The sequence below is a fragment of the Mytilus californianus genome, unplaced genomic scaffold, assembly GCF_021869535.1.
Source record: "Mytilus californianus isolate M0D057914Y unplaced genomic scaffold, xbMytCali1.0.p SCAF_10, whole genome shotgun sequence".
In the NCBI taxonomy this organism is placed as follows: domain Eukaryota; kingdom Metazoa; phylum Mollusca; class Bivalvia; order Mytilida; family Mytilidae; genus Mytilus; species Mytilus californianus.
This window is the reverse complement of record NW_026262582.1, coordinates 77413313-77435308: the sequence shown is the minus strand read 5'-3', so window position 1 is coordinate 77435308 and position 21996 is coordinate 77413313. Positions and strand designations below refer to the sequence as shown.

Below are 21996 nucleotides of genomic sequence, written 5' to 3'. Positions count from 1 at the left end.
CCAAACAGAATATTACGTCCAATGGGTCACAATCTAGTATGCTGTAGTTAACGTGAATAGAAATGTCAATGTAAAATAACTCCAGACAACTTCTGAGAATATTAATGTCTATGTCTGATCTGTAATTTCGGTATCTGTATATATATAGTTGTCAAGGAAATCTCTAGAAAACTGTAGAAGGGAAACTCCTAGAAAACTTTAGAACGTAAACTTCTAGAACTATGTAGACGTTTAAATTACGCATCTTTTATTATGATCATTCTGGAATCGTTATGTAAGTCAAATAGAAAATTCTAATCATTCCACCAGTATGATTGTTCCAGTGGTTTCTAAACTGCACAGTTATCAAATTATTTTGTAAACAACTATAAGGCCACATAAAACAAATGAGGCCAAGATAAACAAATATGATAGTTACAATATCATAACAACATTGACAATTGGTTATTAATTGAAAGTCACTGGACCATTACCTAGGGGGCAGAGCCTCAAAAATGTCGTCAGACTGATGTGTACGGATAGTAATGCATCTTCTTTAAACACATCATTGATCTATCACAAGTAGTTCTTATCAAACTAACTTAAGAAGAACACTTAATATTGAAAATTGTTAATTTATTCAAAGTCACTGGACCATGACCTAGGGGACAGAGCCCCAAAATTATCAAACTAGTTTAAACAGAAAACTTAACAATTGCTGACGCCGTCTTCGTCGTCATCGTCGCTAGATAATCAATCCCAGGGTCTCGCTTTCCGCGACTTTTGTCATCGACGAGTCAAAATGAGGTCAAGGTCAGATGATACCGGAACCCATATACCAAACATATTTAACCTTATTGCCCTAAGTATCTAAGAACAGATTTACTCATCATTAAGTTAGAAATTTACATGACAAAACAACTAAACTTTTTTCAAGCAAAATGGACATACGATTGACAGAAACTTCGTAACACAAGCCATCCGTATACAAGGTTTGAAGCATACAGGTCTTCTATCCTCTAAAAAATAAAGCATAATACAAATATTTTACGCCGCCGCATTGTAATCCATATGTCTCGCATTCTGCAAAGACAAAAAAAAACACTTAAAACTATGGGAACTTAACATTGACTGTCACAATCAACCATGAAAATCAAGGTCAACTGAGCCGTCAAGAGTTGTACCTGTTCACTGTACAATCATTCCAAATATACCCGACACATTGCTTATAGTATCCCAGGAAACCAAACTACATAGACCAATATATGAACCATGAAATGAGGTCAAGGTAGATGAAACCAGCCAGAAAGACATTTTCAACTTACAATCATTCCATACTTTAGATAGATAAAACCTACTTTTTATAGTATCTGAGTAATAAACTTGACTACAGAAACGTTTACCTTGATCTCTGGTCAATGGTTTAAGATCAAAATCTGGTTAGTTCCTGTCTGATGAACATGAAATCCATATACTAAATATAGTTACATTGATCATTTCCTCATAAGTGATAAATTAACATGACAAAACCATAGTTTTTAAGCAGTTATCAGAACCATAAAATGAGGACAAAGACAATGAATATATGACAGACAGAAAGTTCTGCAAACACTTCATGAATGATTTTAGCGCATAAACGTCATGAAAAAACATATACATCAAAACTATTTTAGACATACACATTTGTAAGGTATGAAGCAGCCAGTCTCCTACCTTCTGAAAAATAAATCTTTATACAAATAATTTATGCCAGCTTTGCTGCCTCCATCACATTAGCATCTTTATATTATCATTCTACATTCGTCACAGGCTAGACAAAAACAAAATAAAATGCTTCGCTGAGCGCAGCCTGATACGACCGCAGAGGTCGAACCCTGAACAGTTGGGGCAAGTTGGGGCAAGTTTGGACATAATATTCAAGCTTGATACTGTCTGTGGTATTGAACCTTCTGGTACAATTTCATAGAGATCCATTCACTTAAACTAAAGTTATTCTGCTGTTGTCTGTTCTATGGTCGGGTTGTTGTCTCTTTGACACATTCCCCATTTCCATTCTCAAATTTATTATTGTCCTGAAACCAAATGTGTCTTAGGATGACGGCGACGGCGACAGCGACATCGCAGACGACATCATAGCATTATATGACACAAAAAATTGTTTGGGGGTCGTATAAAAATCCAGAATGTGTGTCCATAGTGCCTTGCTCATACCATCACATTTTCATAGTCAATGAGTTGCGAAAGCTGTCAAAACCTAATTGGACTAATTTTTTTTAAAAGTAGAAAATTTTGAAAAATATCGGTTCTAAGTTTGACATTGATATGACCACAATTTTACATAAAATAAAAGAAGTATGTAGTACAACTATTCAACAGAGTCAAATGAAGCGTTTTTTAGCAACTATAGGTCACCCTACGGCCTTTAACAATGACCAAACTCATGTGGTATAGGTAGCTTTAAAAGGCCATGACATTTCAAAATATGGAAATAATTCAAATGAAATCTCTAATGTCTTGATTTATACCAAAACAATAAAAGAAAATAACAAATATCACAGACACCAATAAACAATGACAAGGGAATAACAGGAGAATCTAAAGAGCCTGTGTCGCTCACCTTGGTATATGTGCATATTCAACAAAGGATACTTTCCAATATTGTAGACACGAATAGAATTCATGACAAAAATCTGTTTTGTATTTGTATTTCTTATCATTTAGTCTGTTTAGTTTCTCTTCATCTTTAGTTTTTTTCTCAAAACATAAAACACAAAAGAGGGTAAATTAACTTCCTCATTTAAGTGCAATAACTCCTATAAAGAGTGACAGTCCACTAACTATATCTGCAAAATTTGACTTGTTAGTAGATCTTATCTTGCTGATCATTTTTGTGATTTAAAGTGTCTGCTTATCTATTATAATTTTTATCATACAAAGCAAAACGCAAAAAAAAATGGTAAAAATCATCATTAAAGGGCAATAACTCCAACAAGAAATTTGTCCTAATTGTAGATCTTGTCTTGATGATCATTTTTGCTTATTTAAGTTTCTATCTATCTATTATAATTTTTAAGATATAAGGCAAAACACGCATAAAATTGGTAAAAATCGTCACCAAAGGCAATAACTCAAATAAGGAGTTTACTGATGATTTGGATCATGTCGACTTATTAGTAGAACTTATCTTGCTGATCATTTTTGCATTTAAAAGTTTCTCTCTATCTATGATAGTTTGTAAGATAATAGGCAAAAATGAAAAAAATGGTAAAATTTGACATTTAAGGGCAATAACTCCTATAAAAAGTCGTCTGACAGTTTTGACGTTGATGGACAATTGGTAGAGCTCAACATTCTGAATATTTCTGCCCCAGTCAGATTTTCTCTAATTATAATGGTTTTCAAAATAATAGACAAAACTTGCATTATACCCCTATGCTCTATTTTTAGGCATGTTGGCCATCTTGGTTGGCAGGACGGGTCATCGGACACATTTTTTTCAAACTAGATACCCCAATGACGATTGTGGCCTAGTTTGGTTAAATTTGGCCCTCTAGTTTCAGAGGAACATTTTTTTTGTAAAAGTTAACAAACGACGACGGACAACGACAGACGCCAAGTGATGAGAAAAGCTCACTTGGCCCTGTGGGCCAGGTGAGCTAAAACACAGTTGGGAATGTCTTGTCTCATCAAATCGGCAAAAGGCACACAAAAAAACCCACACAAACTAATATAATGACAAAAGACACAAAGTACCGAACTAAGAGTACTTAAATTGTTTACACTAAGAGTACTTGCAGTTCCTGAAAGCTAGTGTAAAGCCAATAACAACTGATATATAAATAAATCATAGTTATTACAGATCCCAAAAATGCTTATACTTTACAACTCACACTGTCAAGCTGCTTCTGAAATATGAAGCAATTTAGTTTGGTAATACTCAGTAAATGTGTGATTAAAAGTTTGAAGTTCATTCACCAATTGAAAAATTCAAAGTATCATTGATCATGAAGTAAGTATCTAACAGATCTCAAAAGTGTAAGCCTGTTACACCTTATCACTGACAAGCAATTATGAAATCATTCTGTTCAGTAGAATCTGAGTAAATGTGACAGAAATATTTGCTGAATGAGAGGACAGAAAAAATGAATGCAATATAAACCCCACTCCTAGCGTATTGGTATAAAAACAATACATGCAGACAAATGATTGATTGATTGATATGTGTTTAACACCACTTACAGCACTATTGTGCTATTTCTTGGGGGTCAGTTTTTATTGGTGGAGGAAGGTGGAGTGCCTGCACTACAAAAGTCTAAAAGTCTGAAAAGACCAGTTTTTGTCTTAATTTGCATGAACTTTTACTCGACATTCTCCAAAAGTATGACTTGTGTCTTAATTTTTCTTGACAAATTCTCATTTATATTAAATTTGTATGAAATTTACTCGACATATTCTCGACATTCTGAATATGGTCTTAAAATTTCTTGACAAATTCTTGACATTTGAATACTGTCTTGAAATTTCTCGACATATTCTCGACATTCTTATTTTTTCTCAGTATGGCTTGACATATTCTGAACATTTTGAATCGTGTCTTAAATTTACTTGACAGTTCTGAGTTTTACAAATCATTACCAATATTCAAGATATAACTTTAATTTTTATTTCTCTTTATATGATATACTGTTGACTTGTTTCAAGTTACACTTCTTTACAACAAAAAAAAGAGTTGGGCATGTAAAATAATTGAAAATTTGGGTATATAAATATTTTTACAAATGCAAATATGGCTATGAAATCTAAAGTATAAAATAATTTAAATGTGGGTGTGTTGATATAAAACAATTTCAATGTGGGTTTTTAAATAATTACAAATTTTGATTCCTAAATCTTATAAATTAAATGATTCAAACCAATCATACTGTAGACATATTTCATTCTACATTCATAATATTCAATGTTGATATGGTAAATAATTATTATACCAAAATGTGGTTTATATAAATAGCAAATTATGATGATATACATATCATTCATTTAACAGAAGAAAAATTTGTGTAATGTCATCTGTTGGAATATATTAAGTATTACACATGGACAGGATGTTCCGCATAAAATTAAGGTATTCCACACCTCAGAGTACACGCAACTGTCAAATAGAAGTTATTGCTTTACCTGTAATTACCCATACAACTTATCAGTTGACCGACCATGCCACTACAATTTAAAAAGTTTGTTGATAGATGAAAATGAAAATCATCATTTTGATGAAAAAAAATTGAATTGAAATGGATTTTCTTCATCAAAATTATGAAGTTAATTATTTTAACATAAAAACAAATTGAATAATTCCCAAAGATTAAAAGAAAATTATTATCTACTCCAGGAATAATAAAAAAAATGTATTTATAATGGGTCCAATCAATGATTTCTATAGAAATCATCGGTCTTATGAAATGGTTCTCAAACAGACAAGCATAATATAGATCTAAACATTTTTTTTCTTTTCAGGAAGGAGTTATCACAAATATTTATTTTTGATAAAAAATTATAAAATTCAACACTCAAATTTGAATAAAATGTTTTTGGGTTGTTCTAAAAAATGAATAAGGTTTTTGAATCAAGATGGGAACAAATTCTTTGACCTAAACGAAAGCCCCCCCCCCCCTTCTTTTTTTAGCCACACAAACCCAAAAGATGAATTGTGGGGTCCAAAAGAGATACAAGACACCTATTTTAGTAAAGCAAATTTGACTGGCAGTTTTGCAAACGGCAAAAATCTAAATGCTGTTTGTCAATACCTTCGACTTATATTCCAAGTGAAAACAATTACTTAAATGTTTAATAAAAATAAATCAAAATTAAACTACATGGGGGATTATTCAGGGTATTCCAACTTAGTTGCACCAAAAGGGTATCTTACTATACCAAATTAATCCTTGATTCTTCAAAGTTTAGTTTAGCCATAATAAAAAGGAGTATACAACAGCAATAAAATGTCATAAACAGTGCAGAATTATTTGTTCACATTTCAGGCAAAATTTATACTGTTGAGATAGTGTCAAAACATATTTAAGACTGTCAAGAATGTGTCAAGACATATTCAGACATTATTGAGAATGTCAAGAATATGTAGAGACATATTCAGACATTATTAAGAATGTCAAGAATATGTCAAGACAGATCGAGACAAATTTAAGACAGTCAAGAATTGGTCGAGACTAATCCAGACTCTTATCAGATGATACAGGAAGTGTCGAGAAATTTTAAGACAATGTTCATACTGTCAAGAGACTTGTCAAGAAAAATCTAGAACCTTATTAGACAAATTCATACTATGTCAAGAATTTTTAAAAATTATTCAGATAAATTAAGAATGTCGAGTAAAAATTCATGCAAATTCAGACAAAAACTGGTCTTTTCAGTCTTTTTGACTTTTGTAGTGCTGGAGAGAACCACTGCCCTTCGGTAGGAAAACTGACACTCAATTAAAATTGGAGTCGAGTGCACCTGCCACGTGCAGGATTCGAACTCACAACCTCGGTCTTGACAGGCTAGTGATGCAGTAGTTCGACTACTTAGACCACATGGCCACCGAGGCCCCTTGGGAAAAGTGAATCAATACATCTATATCTAATTCTTAGAACATATGTGTTTTTAATACTGATGAGCTTTGTAGTTCAAGAATATCAAATTCTTAAATTTTATTCATATTTTATGAAAATGCACTTTTATAATTCTGTATAATGTCTTCTACAACATTAAATGCTTCTTCAAAATCCTCCTGAAAAAAGATAAAACTCAAATTGTAAAAATCGTAAATTTACGCTGTTCTGTTATATTATATTTTACCTTTGAATACTAAATTTTCAAAACACTTTTATTTAAATTTCAAAAAATGCATTTAAGTGTGTTCTTTTTTGCTGCTTCAAATGATTTCATACCAGGATTTGAAAAACGGCTATTTTAATATTATTTTTTTATCCCTGACAGACAATGATTAGCTGAATATCTGTTACATTTGATTAATTATTTAGACATTAGACATGTGTGAATCTACTATTGTCACTTTTTGTCATAAGGTTCAGTATGAGTAATTGATATTTGCTTAAATACAAGCCTCAAGGAAAGAGTATGTTTTGTACCAGTAATTATCTAGTTTGTAATCCTATTTCTACCATACATGCATGATAAGTTCAAAGGTTAGTACCTATTACAACGTTTAAACCCGCTGCATTTGTTTGCAACTGTCCTAAGTCAGGAATCTGATGTTTAGTAGTTGTCGTTTGTTGATGTGGTTCATATGTGTTTATCGTTTCTTGTTTTTTAAATAGATTAGACCGTTGGTTTTCCCGTTTGAATGGTTTTACACTAGTCATTTTGGGGGCCCTTTATACCTTGGTGTACGGTGAGAGCAAAGCTCCATACTCCATACTAAAGACTGTACTTTGACCTATAATGGTTTACTTTTACAAATTGTGACTTGGATGGAGAGTTGTCTCATTGGCACTCACACCACATCTTCTTATATCTATGATATGTTTACCAAGACAAAATTACTCATTTTGAAACCTATATATCATGTATATACTAGTATATAAAATATAACCATACATTGTCTTGAAATGATCTCAAGATAATTTATGGTTATTCTTTATATACTGCAACTCCTACAACTGTTCCAAATGAAATGTTAAGGGAAAAAACCATCATTTTTTAATTTGGAGCATACGAGGTAAAAATTCCGATAACCTGTACTTTTAATGACGTCATAAATAAAAACTCTAGAGAAATGCAGTGTCAAGGTCATAAACAAGGTGATATAAGGTCAGTGACTGTCTATCACAAATGATTAAACAGACAGTGCAATATGACAGCGCAAATAGCACAGCTGCAGTGTATAAATATTTAAACACTGTCCTACTTACATTGGTTACTCCATATTTGTGGTACCAATGGAGATAAGCTTTGGCAGCAAATTTGACCCTTGACCTTTCATAGACTGTCTTGAGGTATTCTACTATTGACTCTGAATTTGATGCTACTGTTATCGAAGCTGTGTCTTTTGGTCCAATACTGTTGGTCTTGGCTGAAACAATAAATTATTGAATATACTAGATAAAATTTCTACTGACACTTAATGTATGTACTTCTCTCATTCTTAAAAATATTCTCCTGAACAGTTGATTAATTTTTGTTTTATACCTAATTAACATATAGTTTTATGGTTTCCTATAAAAAGACAAGAACATTTGTTGTTTATTCTTGAATTGCAATTTATTCTTTTTGTGTTTTCTTTCAAAAGACACCTTAAATTTCAGTGTACTGTAGATTCATTATTATTAGTTGGATACCAATTTTCATTGATTTTGTGGGTACAGGGGAACCACAAAATTAAATGTTCAAAGAATGACATATTTTCTATAGGATAGTACACAGAGCTCGGCATAATCACAAAATTAAATATCCACGGACATCCAAGTTTTCCTTAATCCACAAAAAATGGTACCCACGAAAATAAATGAATCCACAGTAACTGTTTTGTCAAAAATGTTTAATGGATAAATGGTGTATGTTTTCCATTATTAGCCAACACAAGAATTGAAGTACCCGGTAGCTGTTTTGACATAGATGACTTTATGATATCAAAAGACTAAAATAGTTCAATTAATTACTATATTTTAATTGAACAGGTGAAAGTAAATAATGTTTAACAAGTTTGTAAGACAGTTATCAATCATACTGTTAAAATTGTGTTTTTTACATGATATGTATTTTTTGGGACTAAATAATTTTGTGGGCTTTTATTTTGATGTTTCCCATTAGATACAATACTTTTTTTATTCTCTCATGGGTAAAACTTTTAAACTTTTAAACTGCTTGACAAGCCGTGAGATTAAAATAAAAATAAAAATTTGTTTATTTTCTACACATTGTGACCTAGATGAAGTGTTGTCTCATTGGCACGCATACCACATCTTCTTATATCTATATTCTTTTTCACATACCAGTCCAGATATCTATAGAGAATGGATTCCAGCTGACAGTGTTGAAAGATTTACGGAACTTTTTCTCCAGCCCCTGTGTCATCTGAGGATAAAATGTCTCTGTACTGTCACCTCGTGCTATCACTACATTACCTATACTACCAAACTGATGATTTATAAGGAAAATATATGTTCCTCACTAAGTCCTCCGCTGGCAGTGATCTTGGATGATGGATCGGCTACAAAGTAACAACACTTGGTCAGCACCTCATAAGGAACATTCATGCTTTGTTTGGTTTCATTCTATTCAGTGGTTCTCTAAAAGAAGACATTTGTATATTTTTCCCTTAGGGTCCTATGTTAAACTAAGTCCTCTGCTGGCGGCCATCTTGGATGATGGATCGGCTACAAAGTAACAACACTTGGTCAGCACCTCAAAAGGAACATTCTTGCTATGTTTGATTTCATTCCATTCAGTGGTTCTCTAAAAGAAGATATTTGTATGTATTTCCTATAGGGTCCTTTGTTAAACTAAGTCCCACACTGGCGGCCGCCATCTGGGATGATGTATCGGCTACAAAGTAACAACACTTGGTCAGCGACTCATAAGGAACATTCATGCCATGTTTGGTTTCATTCCATTCAGTAGTTCTCTAGAAGAAGTTCAAAATGTAAAAAGTTAACGACGATGACAGACGATGGACGCCAAGTGATGAGCAAAGCTCATTTGGCCCCAGGTGAGCTAAAAAAGCCAAAAAATAATCTGCTTTTATGTCATTATATAATAGGCCATTCAAATTGTTGTAGAAGTGACCAATTTTACTCATTTTAACAGAAGTAACTATACATGTATTAAAGCTTTTTTTAACATAGTGGGACAATATATGCATTTTGTTTGTAAGATGTGACCATTTTTTATGGTTTCATGTCAGAGTTGGTACACAATTCTAAAAGTAATGGGAGACAATTTAAAACTTTTTTGGTGTAAGGGGAGATCAGTTAAAACTTTTTGGGTGTGAGGGGAGATCATTTAAAACTCCTTGATGAAACCCATGACTGTTTATACATTATTGTCATGTAACATTTTAAAGGGTTGAAAGTTTTAAATGGAAACTTGCTGTTTACCCAATTTGTCATGTAAGGGGAGTTAATTTTAAAAAAATTAGTTGAAGCAGTGATTATTTTCATAGGTTTCTAGAGACTGTGTTTACCTCTTTTTATGTTTTAGGAGACATGGTGTAAGAGGTGACCCTTCATATCTGAATTTAAACTTGTGTCCCATAGTTAATCAACATTTTTTAGGAAAGATGTTATAATTTTATTGTAGATTTGAGAAAAAAAACTTTTAAACACCATATTATGGGTCAAATAACAGGGGTGAATCAAAACTTTTTAAAAACTTTTTGTAAAAGGAATCAAATCTTTTATGAGGAGGTACAACATTTTTTTTTCATTTTTAGTGCAAGGGGAGACAACCAAGCCTTTTTTATTCATTGTAAGCAAGTAAACATGTTGTACAGTTTTTAGACTATCTACATCCTTATGTACATAAGGGAAAGCAATCCATTCAATTTTTGTGAAAGACCTGACAGTATATAGCTTGTTTTTAAAGGATTATTATTTCCTACACATTTTTTTAAAACAAATGATTGCATCAAACCTGAAAATGTAAGCATATGACTATGTTGTATAGATTCGGAGGAGAAACTATGTATGCCCCTTAGCATACATGAGGGGACTATTTTTAAGAATTTGTGTAAAGCATGATTTTTTATACTGTTTTTCATGTCAATATTATACAAATTCTTTTCTAATTAGACAACAAATCCAATCTTTTGGTACTTCACCAAATTAACATTAGGTAGTTGTATACTTAGTGAAAGTATACCTTTTTTATTATACATTTGTAAAAGAATAATATTCAAAAAATCTGAATGTATAATTGTAAGGGGAGATAACCTAATCTTTTTGGTGACATGATATCTGTTGGCAGGATTACTCCACCTAGAGCAGAGGCTATAGAAATGTTCAAAGCATCAAAAGAAACATGGTCACTTTATATAAGGGGAGATAATCTAACCTTTTTGGTATCATGGTATCTGTTGGCAGGAACACTCCACCTAGAGCAGAGGCTATAGAGGTGTTCATGGCATCAAAGATACATTTTTGTTTTATATAAGGGGAGATAATTTAACCTTTTTGATGTCATGGCATCTGTTGGCAGGAACACCCCACCTTGAGCAGAGGCTATAGAGGTGTTCATGGCATCAAAAGATACATTTTTGTTTATATAAGGGGAGATAATTTAACCTTTTTGATGTCATGGTATCTGTTGGCAGGAATACTCCACCTTGAGCAGAGGCTATAGAGGTGTTCATGGCATCAAAAGATACATTTTTGTTTTATATAAGGGGAGATAATTTAACCTTTTTGATGTCATGGTATCTGTTGGCAGGAACACTCCACCTTGAGCAGAGGCTATAGAGGTGTTCATGGCATCAAAAGATACATTTTTGTTTTATATAAGGGGAGATAATTTAACCTTTTTGATGTCATGGTATCTGTTGGCAGGAATACTCCACCTTGAGCAGAGGCTATAGAGGTGTTCATGGTATCAAAAGATACATGGTCACTTTATATAAGGGGAGATAATTTAACCTTTTAGATGTCATGGTATTCTTGGCAGGAACACTCCACCTTGAGCAGAGGCTATAGAGGTGTTCATGGCATCAAAAGATACATTTTTGTTTTATATAAGGGGAGATAATTTAACCTTTTTGATGTCATGGTATCTGTGGGCAGGAATACTCCACCTAAAGCAGAGGCTATAGAGGTGTTCATGGCATCAAAGGAAACACTCTTCATCTTTCTCTGTAGTTTTCCAAGAACATCATCGTTATAGGTCAGAACAACACAGTCAGTGTTCCTAAAACAGAATCATCATTATAGGTCAGAACAACACAGTCTGTATTCCTGAAATATAATCATCTTTATAATTATATCTCTGAAATAAAAACTGCATGTGTAAAAGATCATTTAAATTACAAAGTATCTATAGTTTGGCTATAAATTTGAAAAATATTTAGGAAAAGTTGAAAAAAAATTATATATCAAAAAGAAGAAACTTCCAATAAAAAAAAACAAACAAAAAAACTGTTCAATTTTTTTGTGCATTCAAATTTTTAAATTTCTAAAACCAAATCTATTCCCAGGTTTCATTTTCTTGTTTCTGATTTTCCTTGAAGATCATATTAAAATGATGTTATGTTAGAAGGTTTTAAGCTAATCATTAAATGTCCCAAACATTACTTGTAATTTTACCTTTGAAGGTATGACAGTGTTAGCAAAGCATTATAGTTCTGTAAAGGACTTTCTCCTGTCAAACATGGCGCCACAGTACAGGAAATCAGGTGGTTCATGGAATATTCCTCCCTCATGGCCTCACACAGACGAGACCCTAACCCTACAAATATATGTAAGGTTATGTTTAGGAATGATCCTCACAGTACAGGAAATCAGATTGTGCATGGGATATTCCTTCTCATGGCCTCACAAAGACGAGATCCTAATCCTTAAAATATATAAATCCATGTAAAGTTCTATTTGGGACAGATCCTCACAGTACAGGAAATCAGGTGGTTAATGGGATATTCCTCCCTCATGGACTCACACAGACGAAATCTTAATCCTAAAAAATATACAAGGTTATGTAAGGTTCTATTTGGGAATGATCCTCACAGTACAGGAAATGAGATTGTGCATGAGATATCATTGTCTCACACAGACAAGATCCTTATCCAAAAAATATACAAATATATGTAAGGTTCTACTTGGAAGTGATCCCCACAGTACAGGAAATCAGGTGGTTCATGGGATATTCCTCCTTCATGGCCTCACAAAGACGAGATCCTAATCCTAAAAATATACAAGTCTATGTAAAGTTCTATTTGGGAATGATCCTCACAGTATAGGAAATCAGATTGTGCATGAAATATTCCTCCATCATGGTCTCACACAGACAAGATCTTAATCCTATTAATATACAAGTCTATGCAAAGTTATGTTTAGGAATGATCCTCACAGTACAGGAAATCAGATTGTGCTTGAGATATTCCTCCCTTATGGTCTCACAAAGACAAGACCCTAATCCTAAAATTATACAAATATGTGTATGGTTCTGATTGATAATTATCCCAAATTAAAGTGTACAGTAATAATAATTGGATAATCCCTTTTCTAAGAATATACAGATCTTTACAAAGTTGTGCTTGATATTTCCACAAATCACAAAGACAACAAAAGGAATATCATGAGGCCCTGTGATTGGTTTGAGTTGTCTCCCTTTGTCTAATTATTTTACATGAGGATATATAATATTGAATAAATGATATTATGCAGATCATGATTTTACAAGCCAGTTTCAGCCAAAAATCAATCTCAGCATTGGTGAAACTTGAAAATGGGATAAAATTACATAGAAAGGACAAGAGGAGATAACAAAAAATGTTCTTTTCATTCACATGTGCTATAGTACCTACATACATACAAATACTGACCTGACCCTGTACCACCAGTTAAACTGTGCATCATAATACAACCACTGTACATGTCACATCTGTAAAAATCCATCTCTTGAGATCCAGGGTAATTTTGACATACTTCATATGCACATGTTTACTTACTGTATTTAGATATTGTTGACCTCTAAAGGTCTTTGAATTTTAAACTTAAACATTGTTTTACAGTGCAGTACTTGTTCATTGGGCTTTAAACCTGTATGAAGGTCAATTACTTATGTATTCAGTTGTACTGTGTGGATGCTGTCAAATTCAAATTAACCCCACATCTCCTTTCATCAATGCAAAATAAATAAGAATGTGTCCATAGTACACAGATGCCCACTCGCACTATAATTTTCTATGTTCAGTGGACCATGAACATGTGTACTAAGTTTCAAGTTGATTAGACTTAAACTTCATATAAAACTACTTTGACCAAAACTATAACCAAAAACTTTTACCTAAAGCAGGACAGACGGACTAACAATCAGACGCACAGACCAAAAAAAAAAAAAACAAACAGTATGCCCTTAGGGGCATAAAAAGTAACTGCAAATAAAAAATACATTAATTGTAATAAATGAAAATAATGGGATCAGAATTAATAACAGTTCTAATTGAATCACATTTTCCTAAAAACTAACAAAACATCAGATTAATTCTAGTATTGATACCTTTCAATTTCTTTCCTGATTTGGTTGGCAGTATCCTCTAGTATGTGGTCCTCTCCACTCTTCTTCAGTCCATGGTAACCTTTAAAATATTAAATAAAACATGTGTGAATCTTCCAAGGTAGAAATATGTTAATGATCATCCCCAAATAATACATGTACATGTATACGCAAAAATCACAAAGTCCATGTTTATACCTGAATTGTCAGATAAATATTCAAATAGCAGATGCATACTTGTCCTGTAGTTGAATCTGAACAAGTGTGGTTGAAATCACTCTGGGACAGCAGCTTTTATGAGTTATTATTCAACTATCAGAAACATAAATGTAAGCAGATATTTCTGAATTTACATATATACATTTTATCATATCTATTTCACAGATGAGGTCAGATAAATGTATGTTCCAATTGTTGTAACCACAAGTCCTCTTTTTCTTCATGTAACTAATCAAATACAACTTATTGCAGCGTTTGTACGTACATGAGCCCCACAATAGGTGCCATATGTGGAGCAGGTTCTGCTTACTCTTCAATGACACCTGAGATCCCAAGTTTTTGATGATGTTCGTGTTGTTCAGTCATAATATGTCTTTGCTGTGTTTTTGGTTTTTTCTTTGTGTTTTGTATATTGTCATTGGTTTGTTGCTTTGTTTTTTACTGCTGAGTTTGAATATCCCTTTGGTATCCTTTGTCTCTATGTTATCAAAGCCTTATAAATATTCAAAATTTAATCCCTGACCCTTATTCATTCACAGTCAATCACCCTGTGTCACAGTGATTTACACAACATCTTGTAAAAGTGATTGAAAAAAGGGAGATAACTCTTGTTTTGTCATTATAACAAACCTAATGCCCAATTTGTTCCTCTTCCTCTCTTTCCAGATACAATGTTTCCATCTCTGTAAAAAAATAAATATTTATGAGCCTTGACGAAGTCAGAAACCTCATGAGTGGCAATGTCGCTATGTCTTCCCTAGAAAAATTTAAAAGGATTGAACGGATGGTGGGCATGCATTTTGATGAATGGGTATTATACAGAGTACTGACTATTTTTTTTAAAAATGGGGAGGGGGGCCCAAATTCAATGCATGAGGGTACATGTACCTCCAGTATAATTTAGTATTGTTTTTGCTTTATATCATTTTGTATTCTTTTCTAAATACATCAGGCTGTTAGTGTTCTTGTTTGAATTATTTACATTGTCATGTTAACACTTCTCAAGGCAGTTATTGGTTTTGCAAATGAAGGTATCATTTAGTCTCTGGTGGAGAGTTGTCTCATTTGCAATTGTACCACATCTTATATTTATAGTGACTTGCTCTTTTGCCATGTTTTTATTATTGAAATAAATGTGGATAGTGTCCACATGTGGACACAGATGATGCCTCCGCTTGCATATCATATAGTTATAAAGGGACATAACTGAAGAACGGTAAAAGTGACTCTACCCAAATTTGAACTTGATCTGTGTATAGGTTTCATAATGTTTGGTTGGGACAAACTTAAGTTACAGAATGGAAACTAAAAATTTTGCAATCTTTCGATTTAAAAAGGGGCATAACTCAATAATGGTTAAAGTGACACTACCCAAATTCAACTTGATCTGTGTTTTATCAGTGGAAGTCAAAATTAATCATTGCATTGTATAAAGCATTGATTGTAGTTGATTCAACTATAATCATGGACAAAGGAAGATAACTCTAATTTTATAAAAATTACTTGATATTTAGAAGAAAATAAAAATTTTGCAATTTTTCCATTTATAAAGGCGCATAACTCTATAACGGTTAAAGTGACACCACCAAAATTCAAACTTGATCTGTGTTTTGTGGTAATAAGCATTGTGTAAAAGTTTCATAACATTTGGTTGAGGCAAACTTAAGTTAGAGAACGGAAACTAAAAATTTTGCAATTTTTCCATTTATAAAGGGGCATAACTCTAGAACGGTTAAAGTGACGCCACCAAAATTCAAACTTTAATGTGTTTTGTGGTAATAAGCATTGTGTATAAGTTTCATAATATTTGGTTGAGGCAAACTTAAGTAAGAGAATGGAAACTAAAAAATTTGCAATTTCTCCATTTATAAAGGAGCATAACTCTAGAACAGTTAGAGTGACGACATCAAAATTCAAACTTGATCTGTGTTTTGTAGTAATAAGCATTGTGTATAAGTTTCATAACATTTAGTTGAGGCAAACTTAAGTTAGAGAACAGAAACTAAAAATTTTGCTATTTTTCCATAAATTTTATAAAGGGGCATAACTCTAGAACAGTTTAAGTGACGCCACCAAAATTCAAACTTGATCTGTGTTTTGTGCTAATAAGCATTGTGTATAAGTTATATAACATTCGGTTGAGGCAAACTCAAGTTAGAGAACGGAAACCAATTTTCGGATGTATGTACGTACGTACGTACAGACAGACAAGGGTAAAACTTAATGCCCCCACCGCTACGGCGGGGGCATAAAAATTGTGATAAGAACCAGGTGTTCTAAAAATAAAAACTCTATCTAAAAATTGCAATAATGATAAATCTTCCATTTGACAGTATTTGTGTTTTTTGTTCAACAATCACAATAATAAATGCAAGCAATTCTGAATTTTTAGTTCTGATTTACCTTATTTTCAGACCTTTACACACCTTTTGTACAACTTTTGGCTCACTATCTACATGTACAGATCTTTGCTTTCCATCAGGGTGTATCAAAGTGTGTCTGAAATTGAAAAAAAGACAGGTAATTATTATACTACTAAAAGAAGCATTTTTTTTTATCTGTATATAACACTATTTAGTTTTAGCATCCTTTCCCACTCTGTAAATATTTGTTACATTGTAACTGTTAACGCATATTAAAAGTTGGAGCGCTCATATATATGAAGGAGGATCATACCTGTACAGAACATGTATAGTAAAGCGTTCTCCCCATTATAAGCTTTAAAGCACTGTCGTACTCTGGTGCTATATTTTCTACCATGGAGAGTCCATGGTGCTATCTTAGATGATAATCTATCGAAACACAGAACCCAGAAGTTTCAGAATGACAGATTTATCTCCCATTTCATCTATGTTATTGAAAAAGGCATTTTTGCCAGTAATTTTTTTTTGTACATTGCTTTTGCCATGAAATTTGAATATTTTGAATTGAATCAAATGTAGTCTTTTAACATGTTTAAGGGTGAATTGAAATGAAAATCAATACATGCTTCTGATATAAGAACAATTTAGGAAGAAAATGAGTGTTATTGTAAGGTATAAAGTCCCATAAAATAGTTTTTATTATTTTTTACATATGTAATCATAAACCCATAGAACACTTACATAAATCTTGTAAATATAAATATTCCAGCAGAGCTCTTGAGGTTATATTGCTGTCTCTATTGTTGATCAGATTTAATATTGGAATTTATAAAGCCATATATACATGATATATGAATGATATTGTCTTATTATTGCCATATGTAACTTTATATTACACATTTTGTTCCATTATTCTCCAAACTGGTGAATGCTAGGAAGAAAATTCCTATCACAAAGAAAGCCCAAAAAAACAGTCTAAGCAATTGAGTGCCAACAGCAGTTGACCAACCATACACTTATCATCAGTACAAAAGTCAAAAAGTCTGAAAAGACCAGTTTTTGTCTGAATTTGCATGAATTTTTACTCGACATTCTAAATTTGTCTGAATAATTTTTAAAAATTCTTGACATAGTATGATTTTGTCTAATAAGGTTCTTGATTTTTCTTGACAAGTGTCTTGACAGTATGAACATTGTCTTAAAATTTCTCGACACTTCCTGTATCATCTGATAAGAGTCTGGATTAGTCTCGACCAATTCTTGACTGTCTTAAATTTGTCTCGATCTGTCTTGACATATTCTTGACATTCTTAATAATGTCTGAATATGTCTCGACATATTCTTGACATTCTAAATAATGTCTGAATATGTCTCGACACATTCTTGACAGTCTTAAATATGTCTTGACACTATCTCAACAGTATAAAATTCGCCTGAAATGTGAACAGACTTATTCTGCACAATACCCACGCTACATCAATTTTTAAAGACCCAAATGTTGCAAAACACTTGTCTTACCTCCATGACAAATATGTTGTTGCCCCAAACAACATCGTTTTTGTGTGTAAATATCATTACATAAACTGCTTGATAAATGAATTAGGTATTGACAATTCACTTGGAAACTCAACATATACCCTGAGACTCGACACTTACCAAAGAGGAAATCCTAGATAATCATAGGTCTGTTCTATGTTCCTTTGGAATTTCAACCAAAGACGAAGAACTGGATCTTCCATCACTGTATTGGATACCTAAACTACATAAGTGTCCTTACAAACAACGGTATATTGCTGGGTCTTCCAAGTGCTCCACGAAACCTCTTTCTAAATTATTAACATCTATTTTATCAGCAATCAAAGCCGGGCTCTAAAGTTATTGTGAAACTGCCTATTCTAGAGGTGGCGTGAATCAGATGTGGATACTAAAAAATTCCAAAGATCTTTTAGAGTACATACAATCTAAGACTCTCTCATCTTGCAATAGTATTAAAACATTTGACTGTTCTACACTTTACACAAGTATTCCCCATTCAAAACTAAAAGACAAATTGAAAGAGTTGGTATTACTTTGTTTCATTAAAAAGAATGGCGAACGTAGATACAAGTATCTTGTCTTGGGGAGGGATAAATCCTACTTTGTAAAGAATCACTCTGATTCAAACAAAAAATTCTCTGAAACTGACATTATCAAGATGCTTGATTTCTTGATTGACAACATATTTGTTACGTTTGTAGGACGTGTTTTTCAACAGACTGTCGGAATTCCAATGGGAAGCAATTGTGCCCCTCTTCTTGCCGACTTGTTTCTTTATTATTATGAGGCTGACTTCATACAGGAGCTTCTTAGGAAGAGAGATAAGAAGTTAGCAATATCCTTTAACTCTATGTTCCGCTATATAGATGATGTTCTCTCACTAAATAATACAAAATTTGGTGACTATGTTGAACGAATCTATCCTGTCGAACTAGAGATAAAGGATACTATAGATACAGTTAGGTCTGCTTCATATCTTGACTTACATCTAGAAATTGACAATGAGGGTCGGTTGAAAACAAAACTTTACGACAAAAAAGATGATTTCAGCTTCCCAATTGTGAACTTTCCATTTCTATGTAGCAACATTCCAGCAGCGCCTGCATACGGAGTATATATCTCCCAATTGATACGATATTCCCGGGCTTGTGTTTCCTATCATGATTTCCTTGATAGAGGATTGCTGCTCACAAGGAGGCTATTAAACCAAGAGTTCCAAATGGTGAAGTTGAAGTCATCCCTTCGTAAATTTTACGGACGCCATCACGAGTTGGTTGACCGTTATGGAATAACCGTTTCACAGATGATTTCGGATATGTTCCTTATGTCGTTACTACAATACCCTTCCCTTTTCACGAATGTGACATACCGAATTAGACTATTTACCGGATTTGTAATAACATAAGCAACACGACGGGTGCCACATGTGGAGCAGGATCTGCTTACCCTTCCGGAGCACCTGAGATCACCCCCAGTTTTTGGTGGGGTTCGTGTTGCTTAGTCTTTAGTTTTCTATGTTGTGTCATCTGTACTATTATTTATCTGTTTGTCTTTTTATTTTTGGCCATGACGTTGTCAGTTTGTTTTCGATCTATGAGTTTGACTGTCCCTCTGGTATCTTTCGTCCCTCTTTTATGACATTCTATTGCTGTTGTATACTCCTTTTTATTATGGCCAAACTAAACTTTGAAGAATCAAGGATTAATTTGGTATAGTAAGATACCCTTTTGGTGCAACTAAGTTGGAATACCCTGAATAATCCCCTATGTAGTTTAATTTTGATTTATTTTTATTAAACATTTAAGTAATTGTTTTCACTTGGAATATAAGTCGAAGGTATTGACAAACAGCATTTAGATTTTTGCAATTCGCAAAACTGCCAGTCAAATTTGATTTACTAAAATAGGTGTCTTGTATCTCTTTTGGACCCCACAATTCATCTTTTGGGTGTGTGTGGCTAAAAAAAAGAGGGGGGGGGGGGGGGGGGGGGTGGCTTTCGTTTAGGTCAAAGAATTTGTTCCCATCTTGATTCAAAAACCTTATTCATTTTTTAGAACAACCCAAAAACATTTTTTATTCAAATTTGAGTGTTGAATTTTATAATTTTTTAACAAAAATAAATATTTGTGATAACTCCTTCCTGAAAAAAAAAAAATGTTTAGATGTATATTATGCATGTCTGTTTGAGAACCATTTCATAAGACCGATGATTTCTATAGAAATCATTGATGGGACCCATTATAAATACATTTGTTTTATTATTCCTGGAGTAGATAATAATTTTCTTTTAATCTTTGGGATTTATTCAATTTGTTTTTATGTTGAAATAATTAACTTCATAATTTTGATGAAGAAAATCCATTTCAATTCAATTTTTTTTCATCAAAACGATGATTTTCATTTTCATCTGTCAACAAACTTTTTAAATTGTAGTGGCATGGTCGGTCAACTGATAAGTTGTATGGCTGATTACAGGTAAAGCAATAACTTCTATTTGACAGTTGCGTGTACTCTGGGGTGTGGAATACCTTAGTTTTATGGGGAACATCCTGTCCATGTGTAATACTTAATATATTCCAACAGATGACATTACATAAATTTTTCTTCTGTTAAATGAATGATTTGTATATCATCATAATTTGCTATTTATATAAACCACATTTTGGTATAATAATTATTTACCATATCAACATTGAATATTATGAATGTAGAATGAAATATGTCTACAGTATGATTGGTTTGAATCATTTAATTTATAAGATTTAGGAATCAAAATTTGTAATTATTTAAAAACCCACATTGAAATTGTTTTATTTCAACACACCCACATTTGAATTAATTTATACTTTAGATTTCATAGCCATATTTGCATTTGTAAAAATATTTATATACCCAAATTTTCAATTATTTTACATGCCCAACTTTTATTTTTTGTTGTAAAGAAGTGTAACTTGAAACAATAGTACATGTATATCATATAAAGAGAAATAAAGATTAAAGTTATATCATGAATATTGGTCATGATTTGTAAAACTCAGAACTGTCAAGTAAATTTAAGACACGATTCAAAATGTTCAGAATATGTCAAGCCATACTGAGAAAAAATAAGAATGTCGAGAATATGTCGAGAAATTTCAAGACAGTATTCAAATGTCAAGAATTTGTCAAGAAATTTTAAGACCATATTCAGAATGTCGAGAATATGTCGAGTAAATTTCATACAAATTTAATATAAATGAGAATTTGTCAAGAAAAATTAAGACACAAGTCATACTTTTGGAGAATGTAGAGTAAAAGTTCATGCAAATTAAGACAAAAACTGGTCTTTTCAGACTTTTAGACTCTTGTAGTGCATGGACTTATCAATGTCATGCCTTCAAAAAGAAATAGAAATACTAGTGTATAGGTACAACTAAATAGGACTATGACCAAAACGTTCCTCTGATTACCATTAATGGAAAAATTAATTTAACAACAATATTTCATTGCATCATTAACAATGATTATTATTCAATCTCTTTTATCAAAAATTGAGAGCTACTCTTTGTGTGAAGGGAACTTTGATAGTGACTTGGTAGATGTGATACCAGTTGAACTGGATGTCTATATAGTTTTTAATGTAAAAATAAATAATTTTATTGAACATCATTTATCAAATTCCTTTACATGCCAGATTCATTTA

At 32.6% G+C, this 21996-nt stretch overlaps 1 protein-coding gene across 1 annotated transcript in view; it reads right to left on the bottom strand.

The window, feature by feature from the left end:
• Positions 1 to 6668: 6668 nt before the first annotated feature.
• LOC127718602 (tubulin delta chain-like) overlaps positions 6669 to 21996 on the bottom strand; it is a 108249-nt gene continuing 92921 nt past the window's right edge. Inside the window, exons 2-4 of the mRNA XM_052224676.1 lie at positions 8988 to 9132; positions 7908 to 8068; positions 6669 to 6763 (exon numbers count right to left, since the gene is read on the bottom strand). Of these exons, the coding sequence (XP_052080636.1) occupies positions 6695 to 6763; positions 7908 to 8068; positions 8988 to 9069 (312 nt within the window). The 5' untranslated portion in view covers positions 9070 to 9132 and the 3' untranslated portion in view covers positions 6669 to 6694. The remainder of the gene's footprint in view (positions 6764 to 7907; positions 8069 to 8987; positions 9133 to 21996) is intronic.